This window comes from Rhopilema esculentum, chromosome 3 (genome assembly GCF_057945365.1).
Source record: "Rhopilema esculentum isolate cy_ngs chromosome 3, ASM5794536v1, whole genome shotgun sequence".
NCBI lineage: Eukaryota > Metazoa > Cnidaria > Scyphozoa > Rhizostomeae > Rhizostomatidae > Rhopilema > Rhopilema esculentum.
The window spans coordinates 8,566,938-8,585,004 of record NC_142817.1 but is presented as its reverse complement, the minus strand read 5'-3'; the positions used below and the strand labels follow the sequence as shown (position 1 = coordinate 8,585,004).

At 35.8% G+C, this 18,067-nt stretch overlaps 1 protein-coding gene across 2 annotated transcripts in view; it reads right to left on the bottom strand.

Annotated features, from left to right (window-relative positions):
* Positions 1-4,996: 4,996 nt before the first annotated feature.
* Positions 4,997-18,067, bottom strand: part of LOC135692957 (uncharacterized) — a 52,023-nt gene continuing 38,952 nt past the window's right edge. The window contains exons 46-58 of one of the 2 annotated variants that reach the window (XM_065211319.2): positions 17,952-18,021; positions 17,380-17,478; positions 16,961-17,042; positions 16,773-16,801; positions 16,525-16,596; positions 16,126-16,194; positions 15,013-15,069; positions 14,300-14,389; positions 13,865-13,948; positions 13,326-13,420; positions 12,580-12,640; positions 10,046-10,100; positions 4,997-9,117 (exon numbers count right to left, since the gene is read on the bottom strand). In XM_065211319.2, the coding sequence (XP_065067391.2) occupies positions 8,990-9,117; positions 10,046-10,100; positions 12,580-12,640; positions 13,326-13,420; positions 13,865-13,948; positions 14,300-14,389; positions 15,013-15,069; positions 16,126-16,194; positions 16,525-16,596; positions 16,773-16,801; positions 16,961-17,042; positions 17,380-17,478; positions 17,952-18,021 (991 nt within the window). In that variant the 3' untranslated portion in view covers positions 4,997-8,989. The remainder of the gene's footprint in view (positions 9,118-10,045; positions 10,101-12,579; positions 12,641-13,325; positions 13,421-13,864; positions 13,949-14,299; positions 14,390-15,012; positions 15,070-16,125; positions 16,195-16,524; positions 16,597-16,772; positions 16,802-16,960; positions 17,043-17,379; positions 17,479-17,951; positions 18,022-18,067) is intronic. The other variant, XM_065211321.2, reaches the window with a different exon arrangement.

The following is an 18,067-nucleotide window of genomic DNA, read 5'->3' as shown; positions in this document are numbered from 1 at the left end:
TAGCGCCTCTCTGAAAAACATGATATTGTCTCTAAAAAGCATTCATCCAATCATGAACCGAGTTGAACAAAAGATATTATTCGAACAGCCAATGAAAAAACTGTGACATTTCTTTTGTTTTCTGCAATTGTCTAGTAATTATTTGCTAATTTTTGTATAAAGAGCAAATAACCCAATCAAATTTCTATTTCAATACAATACGTATTATTCTCATGGGTCGCTAGCCAATCACAAAACGAATCCGTCTTTTGTTTGTGAGGGCCTTTGTTATTCATTACGATCGGGGTCGGATACAAAACAAGACAAATATGATCTCCTCACATCTTGTGTCAAACGGTCTCTCGTTTTACCGGATGTGGCCTGTTTTCAATTTTTCTCGAATCTTTTTTGATGGTTTAAATAATTACAGAAGACGGGGGTAAATGATTTCAAAAGGTTGCACCCATTTCACAGATTTCTGTACCCATGATCACTTTTAAAGGAGCTCTTTAATATTTGTTGAGCCTAAACATTCTCAGAAATTTTTTTTTCTGTTCTGAACCTGAGATTATTTTCAATTTATTCTTAAGAAGAAGATTGAAATCTTTGCCATTTTTTCTTCGGGCTTGTTAGCTCGAGAACCTCATGTAGATGAAAAGTCAAATTGTCGATAAGATTCGAGCTCTTATTAAAATTTTGTCGCAATTGGCTCATTTCGTTAATCTGAATACTGTGAAAAGAAAGTGTGGTTTCAGTTTCAGATTTTCTAACATATTTCTGATTTCCAATTAGGATGTCTTGAAAACTGGCTATATAAAAAGGTATTAGGCTTGACTTTGATTAAAACTAGGCCTAGATTACTCTTAGAAATAAATAGCACCAAGCGGCATATAAAGAGGGATAGAGGGTGTTATATGGGACAAAGGAAACTCAACTGCATGCTTTAATTCGTCGCCAATGGTTTAAATTGCCATTTTCTGTCATCTATCATATGTTAAATCATATACACCACGTCTACCTATTTGTTTTCTTTTGCGAAAATGATTGTGGTTCAGTTTAGGTGCCCCGGGTACAAATCTTGAATGAGATACTCGATAATATGGTCAAGATTAACTCACGGAAGAAAATCATTTTTAACAAGCGTTGCTAGATTTGAATTAGGATTTGTCCGAATTTCAGTATATTTCTAGAAATTGAACATAGCTGCTCAAAAAAGTTATGTCACCCCCTGAAAATGTGAGTCAAAGATTACATATTTGTTTTCAAGATTTCTGGCATAGCTAAAAAAGATAGGTTTGCAAGATTTTTCCAAAATTGGTCATAACACCGTGGCGCCACAGTCTAGGCCACTGGCAAGTACGTAGTTTGTGGGAGGGAGCTTTGCGGCAAGTGAGCCGCTATGCTGCAGCATTGTTTTATCGACGTCACACATATCTTCCGGAAACAACAGACATTTTTTAACTTGGCGTATTTTTTTTGACTCACTTACTTCAAAATACTTGAAAACATATGTCTATCTTAGTAAAACTCTGTTGTATATGTTTGTAACTCCAGCCATTTTTGTCTTATGTAACTTCTCTCAAACCTGTAATTAAGACACCGAGATGAAAAGTGATCAGAATTACTTTATTTATCTTCTTATCAGTAGTGTAGCGAGAGGGGGCATAGCTCAGAAATTTGGTGTCTTCAAAAAGTGCAAATCTGCAATAAAAATTACTACCTCAGAAGAGGAGGGGGGAGTTTATATCTCAGACAAAATCAAAACATTCTTAAAGAATGCAAGCAAACGACTGTAAGAAATATTCTGAAATTTATTTCAAGATAATCTAAAGGGCGTGGTGGCAAAGCTTTCTTCTCGCTTCGCATGCAGGGGCTTCTAACTTAAGGTTTAACATAGAAAAGTCTTTCACGCTCTTTAGACCTTCCTAATAAAATAGAAATTAAGATGCTAAAGCGCTTCAATCCTTGAAAAAACTTGATTCTGAAATGCTTGTCGGGGCTTTTGCAAATTTTGCTCCAAGAATAACGGACTTAGTTTTAAACTTTTGAATACTGTTTATTATTTTTTGGCTACTTTGGAAAATCAGTTTTAAAGGGTGTTGATATCAAAAATTGTCTCCTCTTTGTCCCTCCAGTCTTTCAACCCTGGCTACGCAACTGCTTCTTGTCTTCTCTACCTTAGAGTTGAATACCGAATCTATTTACCAGTGTCTAACACCACCCAATCATTTTCGCTTAAATCCGTTCCTGCTCATGTTTTTTTGCAAAATGTTCTTATAAAACGTGTGTATGGTTTCACAAGAGACAGTTTGTAGAGTACTGGCATATTAATATGGTGAAGTATGATAGAGGGTCTCCATGATACGCCTCATCATGATAGAGGGTCTCCTAGGGGTTTCCGGGAACAAGGGAACATGGTAAATATTGGACAAGAACACGGGAACAACTTAAATTTTCACTGGGAACATGGGAGCATTTTTACTAGTTTAAGTGAATAAGGGAACATTATTTTATTTTTTCACGGAATTGACCCTTTCTTGAAAACTACTTCTTGTTCCTGAATATTTGAAGAACGTGTCAAAAATTGAATTAAAACAAAATATACCCTGAGTACCGGCAAAGATGGTACCGGAGACACAAAATTTCGAGCGCGTAAACAGAATGCCAAACTGAGGAGCGTCTTCTTCTTACATCTGCCAGTTAATTTTCTCTAATGGTTTCAGATTTGTAACTGTGATCAATTGTTACGCAAAAGTCGAAAGTCAGTCCAAGAATACAAGCAATTTAATGGTTGAAAAACGAGGCAATTCAACTTCTTGTTCTTATCATTGTAACTCTTGACGCCTATGAAAACCTTTAAAAATAACCTCAAAACGAAGATGCGAAGTTGTGACAGAATAATTTCATTCTCCACATTCCAAATCGACGTCAGAGAAAATTATCAGCTTTCGTTAAAGTGGTCAATGGGCGTTGATCCGTTTAATCCGCGCGTGTTCGACTTGACGTCATCAAAACATTATGCAATACCATAACAACGAGTAAATCATTCGTGTGAAATTCCTCGGTAAACAGCGTAAAAATGGAAACAAACAAATTATAATATAAAATGTATTAGCACAGTTGCTAAGCTACTAGAAATTCCTATTTCACAGGAACTGTTTTAGCTAATGCAGTTTTCCGTAATTTCCCCATGGTGTTACCAATTATGGCGATGTGTGAAGATGCATGACGTTAAGAATTATGCAAACAATAATCACAGAATTGATAGACTAATCTCTATTCTGTGCTATATATAATCTCTAACTTTGATTTGTTCTTGTTGTCGTTGCGTCTTGCGTTGCATTGCCTTTTTACGATCTTTCTTCACTAAAGAACGACTTACCAGATCAAAGAATATAAGTTAGGTCATATTCTGTGACCAGATCTTCAATACGATTGGGTATCGCGTAAGCCTATGTGGTGGCGAATTATTTCCTACACTACACTTTTGGTGTATATAACAGGGCGCGGTTCTAGTTCGTACTCCGAGCTTCACGCTTAATGCGATCATCAGGCAACAGAAAAATTCTGGGACTAGATTTAAACTTTACTTCTGTCACTAAATTATAGAAACTCTGGCACTCAAGGCAATATCGGTCATACAACACTGTTATTGAAGAATGGAAGGGAGGAAGGGGGGAAGGGCCCTTCAAAGTTATGGCCGACACTTTTCAAGGGCCTTCAGAATTTTCAATCTTGAACTAAAAAGCGTTCTTTCCATATTTCAGTATTTTTATGTCAAACTTTGCATTCTTCCCAACTTCACAACACCAATATTGGCAGTTTAGCGCTGACGTCAGTTGCAACGTGGACATTTACGAATGAAAATTTTTCAATTTTTGAATTATATACAGACGATTCAAAAAATACAAAGACTAAAATCGACTGAATAATAACAGTTATCAGACTATCTGATTTTTTTAATCGGTAATGTTAGGTAAAGCCAAGGGAGCCTATAGAAAAGCCTTCACTAGAAAAAGGAGACAGGGCTGATTACAAAAAGAGAGAGCCCGCACCGTGCTATGGTGATTCATGATTGCTACTGTGATAATGATGAGGATAATTAATGATCGAAGTGATGATTGTTGATTCCTAAAACCTTTCGGCTCCCCAGGAAGGGCTGGCAAAAGTGGGACCATGATCCATGGCAATCTTGGTTTCTTTCTCCCTTTTAAGTGTTTATCTGCTTGATGTAACCTAGCAAAGGAAAGGCGGGTGCCATATACGATATATACGCAGATACGGAAAAATTGTAGTTGATGCATGACCAGTAAAGATGGTCAGTTGCTCGACACGTCGCCCTTGATCGCTCGCTGCTGAGTCTAGATCATCACTGCCCCCCCTGTCATGATCTTATTTTCTTCATTTTGCCCATTCAACAATCGAAAGAGTTATCCGTGGTCCATTAAAGTATGTAAACCGAGTAGTGGGGTTCAAAAGGATAATAACAGGTGTGCTACAAGAATCTATACAAAGAGTGTTTTGAACATTCTGCTAAAAATATATTTCTTTGCAAAACTTCGCCCGTTATTAAAAGCATGTTTCAAATAGAAACAGTCAGGAAACCAGAAATCTCAATAGTTTTTGTCTTTAGGCGGTACCTAATTACATTTCATTAATATTCTGAGTACTTTATGTTGCATAACTTACATATCTCTGTTATGATATCTTGAAATAATAAGGGATCGATTATGTGAAGAAAATGCATAAAAAAGTCAACTACACTATTTTCTTTATAAGAACAATTTTATAAGAACACGAGTTTCAAAACTGGTCAAAAGTTGAGAACAAATTAAGAACAAGCTGAGGCTGAGCTTCTGCAAAATGCAATTGTGAACAACGTTTTTTCTCAAAATCGAGGATTTTTAGCGATGTCTGGGTGCTTTTTCGGTGAATATTCAAATTGTCAGCAAAGTAAGGCTGTCTCACTCACTTTGAAGCCTGAGGAGGCCTGAACACCTCATTAGAGCGAAAAAGCTAGCAAAAGCACTGCTTACAGCCTCTTAATTTAAGAACAAATTAAGAACAATCCAGCCTCAGATTTTCGAAAATATTAAGAACAGTCAGCCTGAACTTAAATTTACTGGTTCTTATAAAAAAAGAGTGTACATGTCAAGCGCATTTTCGCAAAAAATCACTTTCACAATGACTTCTAGGACACATAACTTAAGTTAATTAATCTCGCAAATAAAGACACACTTTCGTAATCAACCAGGCCAAATTCCCTCGAATAAAATTGGAAGTTGGTATTGGAAAACATTACATTATGCAGCTAGTTACATTTTTCGGGCAATATCATACTAACAAAGTTCTAATGGCTAGATAAAATTTTGCAATTTTTAATTGCAAGCCTTGAAATCAAAACAATTATCTGAAAAATATGATGGTCCTAACACAACGTCACATCAAGGTGGTCCTAACATATTAACGTCGCATCATAGTGGTCCTAACATATTAACAGCCTTCATTTTACAAGAGATGTATGGCCCGAGCACTATTACTCGTTGGGGACACTTATTTGTTAGGGACCCTTACTGTAATTTGTAAGATTTCAACGGCCATTGAAAACCAGCGTTTTTTGGCAGACGGGGAAATCTTGTTTAAATATTTAAAAATGAAATTGTTTTCCATTTATGATTTCGCTTGAGAATTAAGAAGCGTAGTTCCATTTAATGGCTGGCATTATGAAGTCATTATACAGCAAAAAGTATACCGCTGAACACGCTCCTTTGCTAGTTCCAAATTCTTAGCAATATTGCTATCACGTGATACGCAGAGTTTTCGTGTCTTTTTACGAGTTCATCGCCAGCTTTTGCTAACGCTGCTCCATAAAATGTACACAGAACTTTAGAGTCGACATTGCCTTCCTCGTTCTCCAGCTCTGGCTCAGAAAATTTCTTCAAATTCTCCATTGTTGGCGCTCAAGTTACTTGTTCAACACTTGCTCAACAGGCAAATTGTCAACATGTTCTCTGCAACTTCGTCAGTTTTCCCGTGCCAAGATGTGATAACTTTCATCGAACTAAAAATCAGGCGTCTCTTTACATACACAGCACATTAATGCCATACCTTGTGTGCAGTGCAAACCCTAAGACTGCATTTTTATATGCAGGGAATCGTTTGATTTCGCCGTTTATTCTCTGCTTCAAACATAGACTCCTTCATGATAATCGACCATTCTACACACTTTGTTACCAGCCAGACACAATAAATAAATAACGACATGAAATTCTATCATCTATAGCTAACTTTGTTTGAAAAATCAAAATAAGCTCACGACCGTTTTCAATCATATTACTATTCGAAAATACGCGATTGTGTTTGCATTTCCTTATAATTAGGCCGCATAATTTAGCGCGCTTTTTTAGAACAGCATGCCAATCTGTTGTTAAGTTTTGCCTTTAAAAATTAGCTTCAGAAAGGATCTGCCGTGTTCCTTAAAGTGGCGTCCGATTGCCTAAAACTCTTCATTTCATTCACATTTTCACAAATGCAACGAAGCACGAAAGAAAATTTCAAATAAAATCGTTAATCCAAGGACACCGATTGAACAGTTTTTTCGACCATTTCGTGAACTCTGTTTAAATTGCGCAAGTTATGGAAGAAGAAGTGAAAATCTACAATATACAATCGCCACAATACATCTTTACATTGTCTTTGATAAGCTTGTGCAAAAGACGCGAACCGCATTATCACAAGGAAAGATGGTAGAGGCGATTGTTGTTCAGAAGTTCTCCCATTGCCCTCTTCATGCTGACACTGCTTCTTCGCCAAAACGCATATCCACTGCCTGATTCAATTCAGAAAAGCGTAAGGGTAGATAAAAATCAGGGAAAGTTATATGCTTGACATTGAAGCCCAAGAAAGGCGAGTGCTACATACGTTTTTTCCGCAGACGAGGAAAATTGTTGGTGCCAACATCATAATTAGGAAGTGTGGTCATTTCCTTGGCATGCTTCATTTGCTCGCTCACTGCTGAGTGCACAGACGGTTATTATCCCATCAAGATCCAAATACGCAACTGATAATTAGGATGGCATTTGATAAAAAGGCAAGCATCAGACTTGCTAGCCTCAGTTTGATTTACACAGTCATCTTCTCTAGGTGCGGGGTGCCTTGCGAGCACATCCAAAGAGAATGGGAACCAGTAGCTAAATCACGTCAGATTTAGTGTTCCTAGAAAAGGTATGACCGCTAGACTTCTAAGAAGAGAGGTTAACACCGATATAAGGTGGGGTCTTTAGGGCGGACATTCGATACCCGGGTGTCATTTTACAGGAAGAACCAAAATAACCATTCGTTTCATAGTACCATCATTTGCTTGTCTCTGACTGACAGCAGTATGACCCTAGAATTTGTGCTTTCCCCACATATTTGGAGTGATCCATGGAAACCATTGGCTGATTTGTGTATACCAAAATAACAAAAAAAAGAAGTGTGTATAGATCAAACAGGCTCCTTTTCAAATGCTGTCTGCGCCACCACGTAAAAAGCCCATCTGTGACGGAATCAGTAGGTGAATGGAGGGGTGTGGAGGAGGGGTGGTTAGCCCGGGAAGCATGGTTCACAAGTGCCAATCTATTACCAGAGATTGCAAGGTACATTAAGTTTGTCGAAATTTTATTGAAAATATTTACGGTGACAATTTCCTTCTCGTCACTTAAAAAATGTACTTCAAGCAATTTCACTTCTGAATTTTGCATGTCCCTCATAACAGGGATTACTTTAAAGAGTCATTGCTAACAATGAGCCATGTCGCTACGCAAGCATCCCATAATGCATTTTTAGACAGTCTGGAATCAATTTTGGTTAATCCGTAGAAGTTTAATGCCATTGTTTTGATCGTCGCCACGCATTTAGCTAAAACTTTATTTTATGGGCGTTATCTTTATGGGCGTTAATGGTACATTCTTCGAGAAAGTGCTGTGGCAAAAAGAGCGTCGCAAAAGTCGGATGAACCAATTTGTTTCGGAAACAAAAAGTTATAATAATGCAATAAGTTAGGAATTTTTGTTTGCATTAGAAAAATTCAAAGAGAAACAGACTGACGCTGGATGTAATAGCAAGGCCCGTTTTTCCAACTTCGTGAAATTCAATCCAGCAAGAGATGGCATTTGTAAAGTCCATGATGTAGTTGCACCTGACATTGACTTTGGTGTCTCAGCTGACCAATACGAAGATGTGAAACAGAGCAGTATAAATAAAAGAAATCCGAAAACGGTATTGCGAGCTTTTGGAGTTTTGGCCAGGGTTCTTCTTTGCAAGCCCCATTCTGCAGATTGCGAGTAGCTAGTGTCTGCATACAGTCTCATGAAAACAAGTTTAAAAAACCGACTTCAAAGCCCAACAATCAGTAACAATTTGTAAATAAATTTAAATATACCTGTACGCTTTTTTTATAAGAACCAGTAAATTTACGTTCAGGCTGGCTGTTCTGAATATTTCGAAAATCTGAGGCTGGACTGTTCTTAATTTGTTCTCAAAAGAATAGGGTGGCTATATTAAAAAAAATTATCACTGCACAAATTTGATTTTATCGCGGCACATTTATGATTTATCATTGCACAAATTGGTTATCAGTTTAAATTAAAATAAACCCTGCCCCATAATATGCAATGATTTTGTTGGAAAGGTTAGATGAACACAAAAGCACAAAAAGTATTCTTCGCATTTAATATTGTCAATAGTATATTACACAAGTTAACAGTTTTAACATATTTGATATCTTACAGTCCATAACCTTCTGATATAAAAACAAACATATTACTATAATTCAAAACTTTTAGGTGGCATTTAAGAGTAAAAAGCAAATAATTGTCAATGAAATATTGTTACAATAATTATTATTTATTGTTTGTAAAAAACAGTTTGCCAAACTCAATAAAAATACCCGTAGAAATAGTTTATTCTTGGAACCAGTGATACTGAAGTATACATTAAATTTTAACAAACATACGTGAAGCGATCTTTATCAACTGAGATAATTTCTGTGGTAAGTTGGCCAGAAGTCTCGATTCGCGCTACTGACCCTTGAGGTTGGTGTTGTGAGCGAACTGAGCGGGTACTGGCCTGTCGAAATGAGATCGGTTTGCCGAAGGCCTGAAAGAAAATTTGCTAACATTAGCCTACAAGACCAAGGAAAAACATTGTATTCAACGAAAGAAAAAGTAAAGGGATTTTGGTTTAAAATATTAAAACAAATTGGTATTAGATATTCAGCTAGGAATGGAAATGGCAACGTCGTGACACAAAGTTTGGAAACAGACAAGTGATTTTGTCCCGAAAAATATTAGGATTAAACTTTTAAAAACCCCATCTAGCATCGAACTTTTTTTCACTAAACATACCAATGCAACGGAACTTCCTCTTCTTCTCTCTTACGAGTATAAGTAATTCATTGATAAGCCCCACCCAGTAACCCTTCAAAAAACATCGTAAAAGTCTTTTGAAAACACAAATTTCCGACACGAAACCTTCAAACTAACTTTTGACAACTGAGTATCAATGAAAATTTTCTTGACAACAGTAAATTAAGTCTGAGTTTTCGCTTGATAAGAAATGCTGTCATAACTGACTCAGAATAATCCGGAATCTGTTCTGAAAATGGCATTAATCCCGGAATTTCCTTCAGTTTGTTCCGCAAAATGAGTGGCGGATGGAGGATTACTAAGGCTAGCGAATTGCTGTTTATCGTGAGAGAAAAGCCATTTGCTTAATGCAATCAATTACAGGGGTGGGGCTGCAAGGGTGGGGCTGCAAGGGGGTGAAATGGAAAATTCTTGCTAAGGGGTGAAAACAAATAATCTGTGACAGCTATCAATGGTCTTAGGGAAAATCAGGATGCCTAAAAGAACCTTCAAATTTTACCAGTTAGCGGCTGTTTGATCCCTCCCCACAATGCAATGAGGACATCACAAAAATGGCCAAAATAGATTGACTCAAACTGTTTGAGTTTTCCGAAGCAAAACAAATGGTTTCATTTTATCACAATAATGTAGACTAAATTCAAAGGACAAAAAATTAATACCAGGTCTAGACGCAAAATCGTCACGTTCTGCAGCGAGAAACTTTCCATGGGTGCTCTGGAAGTAAAAATCATAAACCATGTTGTAATATATGTGACATAAAACATGAGGAACAGCGTGAAAAGGGTTCTTAATGAATAACCCAAAGTTCGTTGGTTGCATCCATGAATAGGAAAGGGGGGGGGAGTTAATCACAAGGAGGGAGCCTACCACAACTTTTTGTGAATGGGGCAACACAATATGGCCGATTAATGTTTCCAAAAAAGGTTATGTTGATGGCTCAGAATTCCACGAGATGGTATGCAGACCATGGACATTCTACGTAGTTGGGTAGAAGAGTAAAAAAGGCTTGGGACGGGAATAACGTCCTAGAGTTTCCATTCTGAAACAAAGTGTGATGACAACTGCGCTCAAAATACACGGTCTAACAAGATTTGTGTGTTTACTATAATAATAATAATAATAATAATAATAATAATAATAATAATGATAATAATAATAATGATAATATATCTCGCCAAATCTCCGTTTCGGAGCAGTTACTATAGCACAAGCACAGAATTATGGGAAGACGTCATGTGCAGTATCGTACCACAGGCTAATTTTCACTATTTTCACAACTTTCACAGGCTAAAATTCAACCAATCTCTCGATTTCTATCAGGCCTTTTGCTTTGCTTTTTAGAATTTACTTCATTCCTGGAAGGTGTCTTTTTAATTTTTCGCATTGCCATAAATGTTCTAAATTTTCTTCATGTAATCCACACCTTCTGCAACTGATATTATCATATTTTTTTCTAATTTTTCCTTGATAGATCTGAAATTTGTTTTTCTGAGTATTTAGTTCAATCAAGTCATTCATTATTTCATCATACCAACCATTTCTCAGGTTAAGCTGCTTTTGTTCTTGGTATACTTGATTTGTTAAACGTGTTTCTTTCATGTTTATTAGTTTATGTAAGTACAATAGTCTTCTTAGTTTTATTCGATAAACCATTGGCATAAGTCCACATTCATATAGTATGCCTTGATAGGCTGTTGATTTTGGCACTGAAGTGCTTTGGGTTTTCGCATCTTTTTGTATATTTTCAAGCATTTTTAAGATTTTTTGGTCCATATTAGTCAATGTTTCATACCCATATAAGATTTTCGGGATAAGTGCACTCTCAATCAATTTTATGCTTATTTCCATGCTTTGTTTTTTGAATGCTGGTTGGCTGATTAAGAATTTGATTTCATTAATGATTGCCTTTGTTGAATTTTTCCTGCTATTAATGCTGTCCCTCTGTTATTTTTTATATCTCCTAGGTATATATATTTGCTCATATCTTTTAGGGTTGCCTCATTTAGCTTTAGTTTTTACCTTGGTCTTTATTCTGTTTGTTTCTAAAATTCATTATCATTCTTTCATTCTAATCAAGGTTAAAGTTTAGTAGATTTTTACTGTAGGTAATCAGAAATAGGCCAAACTGTTTTGCAAAAGCCTAAATGTCGTCGCCATAAAGACACAAAAAACGAACACAAAGCTTCAAAGAAATTCGTATCCAAGCCATTGAGACGCTTTCAACCTTCAAACCTATCTGACTTGATGTATTCGTGATATAGCAAGAACCAGGCTAGCTTAAGAGATTTCCTTTCCGTGATCAAGGATTACCAATCGAAGGGAATTCGCTTCAAAACATGACTCAAAAACGACAATACCTGATTTTTGGAGGCCGGATACTCTACAAAATTAGCCTGTTGAGGCAACGAAGGCGTGCAAATACAACCCATTTGATGTGCTATTGGCATCCTTAACTTAACGCATGAAAATAAAAAATAATCGTGCTGTCCTATTCTTTATCAAACGAGGAGCGCGCTTTAAAAACTAAAGATATCTTAGTTAGACCTGGTGGGTTTGCATGCAAATGAACTAGTTTTTGCCTCAATTGGGTATATTAAATAGCTGATACTAAAAACTATGCCAAAAGGATGTTAAAAATCCATAATCTATATTGGTGAGAAAAAGGGTTTAGAAGTTGTACTTATGATCTAAGAAGGAGGGTTGAAATGACTCAAAACTGAGTTGCTTGAGCTAACTGTTGCTTTAAAACCTGGTCCTCGCAAACTCCTAGATGATATAATCCATAAACACATTATTAAAAGGTTAGCATTAAAAGCAGGAAAGCTAGCGGTTTCCTCGGATTTTATTAACAGGAAGAAAGAAAAACACTATTCTTAGAAATTTACAGCTCCTTCTTCCTTAACAAAATGCGCTTTTAAACCACAAGCGCCTGGATCTTTAAAGCTTTATGTACACCTGTTAATAGAGATCGCGAAGAAGCAACAAGGCGGTTAAAGGAAGGATGCAGGCGTCCAAGACACAAGTTCCTTGTCAACCAATGAGGATTAATGTTGCTCGAATAATGATAAACAGTTTAATCAGTAAACCGTTATATTCCGGTAAATTTTTTGATGTGAATCATTACACAAAAGTAAGCCTGTCAATTGAAGGGTGTTGCCATTTAATAACAAAAAGAACTTAGCAAGAGACGTACTTTAACGGGACTTCCTCGTGGAGATAAGTCCATCAGCTTTTGATTTCGAGACTTCTCCAAGCTGAAAAACGAGTCAAATTGCTTCAAAATAACAAAATATAGTTAGGTGGAGGCGTTGGAATGGGAAGGTCTGAATCCTCTTAACAATTTCAAAGTAGTTTGTTTTACAATGAACTTGAACATACTTTAGTAAATGAAACTTGTAAACTAACATCACAACCCCCTCCCCCATCCAATTAATAACATACTCCGCGTTCCCTCCACATGGCTTCCGTAGCAAACGTATAATGTACATGTTTTTTTTAGACATAAGACAAAAGACATAAGAACAGCCAGTGTAGCCGTTTCAAAATGATTGCCAAACTCTAGGCTTATATCACCTTTCCGAGCTGAAGTTTATATAATTTTCTTATTAAATTTATAACTGTCATGTTTTAACCTCTAGAAAACAGTCATAGCACCTTTGGATAGCCTGTAGCTTCAAAGAATATCTATAATTTTCAAATTTTTTGGCCTAGAAGTGTCGAGACAAATAAGGCAGACAACCTTAAAGGACAAACTTCGTTTTCCTGGGTGTCTACACAGTCTTGACAAGTGAAAAATATCATGTGTCTATATGGGGGTTTGTTTGCTTAATAGGTCACCCCACCAGTGTTTGACAAACAAAAAGATGATAAATGGAAGTATACATTTGACGGACTAGTGATCAACTCAATTACAGAGGTCCAAAATAAAATGCTGTGTACCTCAATCGAGCCGTTGAATTCGTGAATTTTTCACTAAGCTTGCTCATTTGATCAGACAATTTCAGCTTTTCTGCGACCTCGTTTTGATACAGTTCCTATAGAGAGTCAAAGAGAGGTCAATAAACAAATTGTATGCGTGCTCTTTGGTACATGCAACAAGTTTCTGACATCCCATATTTTGTCACAAATTCTATCAGCTTTTTATCATTGGAAAAAGTAAGGAGTTAAAATGAAATCAATAAGATAACAATCAACGGAAGCTATCATCGCAAATCTATGTCAATCAAAGAACAATCATTTATTTTTGAGCCTTTTAACAGAATCCCAAGGTTTAGAAAATTTCAAATTCAGCTTAAATATGATAATTATGAAACAAAAGTTTGGAAACATAGTATAAAGAATCATGGAGTGCACAAAGACTTGTTAAACTTCAAAATGTGCATTACAGTAAGTGTGACTGAATTTCACCAAGGCATGGTAATTCATTAAATACGGGCCGGCTGTAAGGCTAGCACTGTTAAGCACCCATAAGAACCAACCCTGATTCTGCTTGCTTCAGTCTCATATGTCGTCTTCTTCGCGATCCCTTCCTGAAGGGCTGATTTTACGTAAGAGAGCTCCCCCTGAAAGTATAAATATTCGTGAAATCATAACTACAATACATTAATGTAACAAATTGTTTTCAGGCTTCCTGTTTTGTCTTCATACTTTCACAAACAAGTACATATTTGCAACCGAACATGCAAATTTTCTAAATTGCAAAGAAAAAAGATGGCCGCATACTGCAAAAAGTCAGAACAATAATTGAAAACATTATTTATAACAGACGATGAAATCTGCGATATTTTTCTAGTCTCTGACTGATTTCTGAAAACAAGAACAGTAGAGAGAGCTGTTGGGTGTTTTCATTTGATTATATTGATGTAGCTTAACGAGAATTTGCAAATTCGTTTAGCGTGAGATGAGTTACTTACCTTGAGTTCGTTTATAGTATCCTCTAATTCTTTTTTGGATTTCGACTCTGTTTCAGTTCGCACACGATCATAGGCTTCTCTTGCAACGGCCTGCAAAATGCAATCAAAACAGATTTTCATATACCTCTGACTTATCCCATTCTTTCAAAATTAGCACATCAAATGTCACTATAAAAAAAGTTTTGATTTCATTTTGCATTTTCAAATTCTTTAGGGGTGGTAATTCAAATTCTCAATTTCGACTTAATTTTAAAATTCTTTAGGCAAATTCGGATCCTCCAATTCTAAAAAGGTAAATTTCGAGCTTGGCTTTATCGTTGATCATCAAATGCCATAGTTACAAAAATGGTGTCCGCTGACTTCTATGTGACAAGATTCCGTTTATTCTCCAAGCTGCTTTAAGTGATGCACAGTATTGGCAATCGTTATTTTATCGTTCATAAAAGAAACTACAATAATTTGTATTCGTAGGCTTATTCCAGGCTTTTGGTGAACAAAATAAAAGTCATAGAAATCTCTTAAACCTAATTTTTCGAGACTTGAGTAAACTGCAGATTATGAACGGGGAGTGGTACAGACAGGTCAGGTCTTATGGGTCTATGACACCAACCTTTGTACGTTAAGGGATTTCAAAGAGCTGGTCAAAGAAATCATGACGCAATTATTGCAAACGAAGATATTATCAGTTTCTTCAGGAGAAGCAAACGGCATACCTGCTCTTCAAGTTGCATGTTGACATCTTGCAGTTTTTTATTAATCTCTAATCGGGCCTAAACGAATAAAAAGACAAAGAAATTTTACTATCGGATTCACAAATACATTTCGAGGTTTTAATAAAACCAGTAATAATAGTAATTTTAAAAACGTTTTGAAGAACTTTCCTCATTTTGTGGTTTGTGTTCGATTTATCGTATTTAATCACTGCATTTGTAGTTTGAGTTATCCATTTAACGTGTCAACGTTTATGCATTTTTCGAAATAATTTGATCATCAAATAAACAATCTAAATTTACATACAAAGCAACAAGATACTAAGTTTTAAAAAACCCAAAAAAGAATAGAAATGGCAAAATTCTTCTAGACCAGGAAACTCGTGTTAGGAATAATGTGCCCAAAGATCTTGGGGATTTATCTCGCTAGAAAGGATTTGCAAAAGGCTTTTTTGTCTGATTAGAAAAAGCTTTATACTATTAACCAATTTTGCAATATTGCTCGGTATGACTAATGGTATGACAATTTCTTAACCTGGAGCAGCAAACTAGTGTCATTGGAAGATCGCTAGACAATAATTATGATACAATAGAATTTATATTGTACATCTATTGAATTGGTTATACCTGCATTGGGTAGGCTGAGGACACTATCAAATATGATCGACTTTCGACGGTAAAAATCGAAAGTGGGTATTTCTAGTTGGCGCTTTGCATTTTAAACAGAGGCAACATTCCTGAATCGTACTTGATACATAAGGTTTTGTTTGAGATAAGAGGCAGTGACAAAATTGTGACATATTGCATTAAGCACATGGCCAGTATCGCGTTTACTTGCATAAGTGCTGGCATTTCGTTAGCAGACTTCTTACTATAAGTTACTATAAGTCTGAGCTCCAAAATAGCATGTTACTTTAAAAAATATTGTGATCTCAACGGAAAATATTGATCGACATAATTTATGAATATTAGTAAGCCACCCCCGTGACTCCCTTGTACTATTATGACTGAACTTTAGAAGCACATACAAGTCTTATCACGAGCTAAGGCAGAGGGAAACATTGTTTCCGGAGGTCGAGGTCAATATATAAATAAAATGCAATAACAAAGACAAACCTTGGTTTCAATGTCTCTCTTGAAGGATTCTAAGTTACTTTTATTTACAAAATTCTGTTCGTAATAATCCTGAAACAAATGAAATGAGAAATTTTCAACAAAAACGTTAACGAAAGGTGATCAGAGTATTAACTAAACCAACAGATCACAGTAGAGCAGGCAAAACACAGTTATCTTCCCATCGGGCTATATGGTTGGTATGGAATTAAATTTATCTTTACTTCTTTGACAGACAGAAAAATATAAACAGAAGTTAACATCAACTGTGAATTTCTTCCTAATAACAAAGCTTCTAACGATCATTTTCAAAGTGTTACCAACAAGGCAAGTAACGCGTAAACTATGCTACATATAACTAGACATATTGTAATTTGACAAGAAATGAAAATCAAATCTTACTTTAAGTCTTTCTAGTTCATCTTCTAATAACCGATTATCATTTTCTAACTTTGATTTTTCGAAAGATAAAATCTGAAACAAAGGGATAAGCATTGTTGTTGAGAATTGAATGACATAATATATTACTTACAAATAATAATACACATTTCCAATATATCATAGCAAAAGCGTAGTCCTTGAAATTTTTAATACTTCATATTTATTGGATCCGCAATAGTCATTTTCAGGAAAAAAAGTTGAAATATTACCTTGTCTCTCGTGCGAAGGTCGGTTAACTCTGAAAACAAAAAAAAACTCAATTTGAAATGCATTCCCATTATAACAAAGCCCAGAACGAAGACTAAAACAACAAGCAACTTAATAAGCAAAAAACAAGAATAAATCAACTTGAGATTGCATTTAAATGACGTCACAAGCAAAGTTCTTGAGATCTGACCTTGCTCGTTTCTCTTAGAGCCTATTTGTGCTTGTGATCTGCCATCTTGCTCCTGCCTCAGTTGGTCAGTTAAAGAGTCAACCTACAAAGAAGCAAACTGTGAAATACCGTCTGTACAGAGAAATATTTTAAAGCACTGAAATCTTTCCGGTGCAACTAGCAAAGTTCTATACTTATCCTTGTTCGATTTCTCAAAATTTTAATTAGCAAACTCTTTAGAAATTCTATCTGGCACCATTGTAATAATATTGAAAATTAATTACGGGTCGAAACTACGTAAAAAGAAATGCATACACGTATGTATGTGTCCTAACCAGGAACCACACGAAACATGAGTCGAAATTTATAGTTCCAATGGTGAAAATACTATCGTCAGAAAGATAGAAAGCATCTGGAAGATAAATTTAAAGATGATTAACCTGTCTTCTAAGATTGGATGCGTTATTCATCATGACTTCTCGTTCACGCTCGAATTCGGAATAAATCTTCGGTATACGCGACTCTCCATGCTCAAAGTCCTAAAAAACGAGGAAAGTCAATGCAATGGAATAGAAATGCAAAAATGGATCATTTGTGAGCATGAGCCTTCTTCGTTAATCCAAGTGGATTCTTGAAGCATATTTTACATTAACTTAAAAAGTATAAAAATACACACTGGCAACTGTAATGGCAAAAAAGAAAATGCAAAAGATTTAAGAATCTAACTTGATACAAGTCCTAGAGTTTGAAATAACTGAAAGAGCAATTACGAAAATAGCACACAAATTACGGCATTTTTCGACACTGTATTGAAAACTTCAAACTTCCGAAAAATTGTAAAAGACGACACCATATAAATCATTAGGAAATGAACTTTAGTAAAAAAATGATTGAAACCGTAGCCAAAGGGTATAAGTTTGATCAAAAATTGTAAAAAGCAGATGCCAGATCTAGTCAAGAATTCCATACTTATAATCAACAAATGAGATTCTGAAGTAACAACAACAGCTACCTTCAGCCTCCTTTGATACTGCCTAAGTTTGCTTTTCAATGCATTGGCCTCCTTTTGATGCTGAAGAGAACTGAAAAAAAAACATTTGAAGGTTACTTTGCTAGAAAGCTATGATA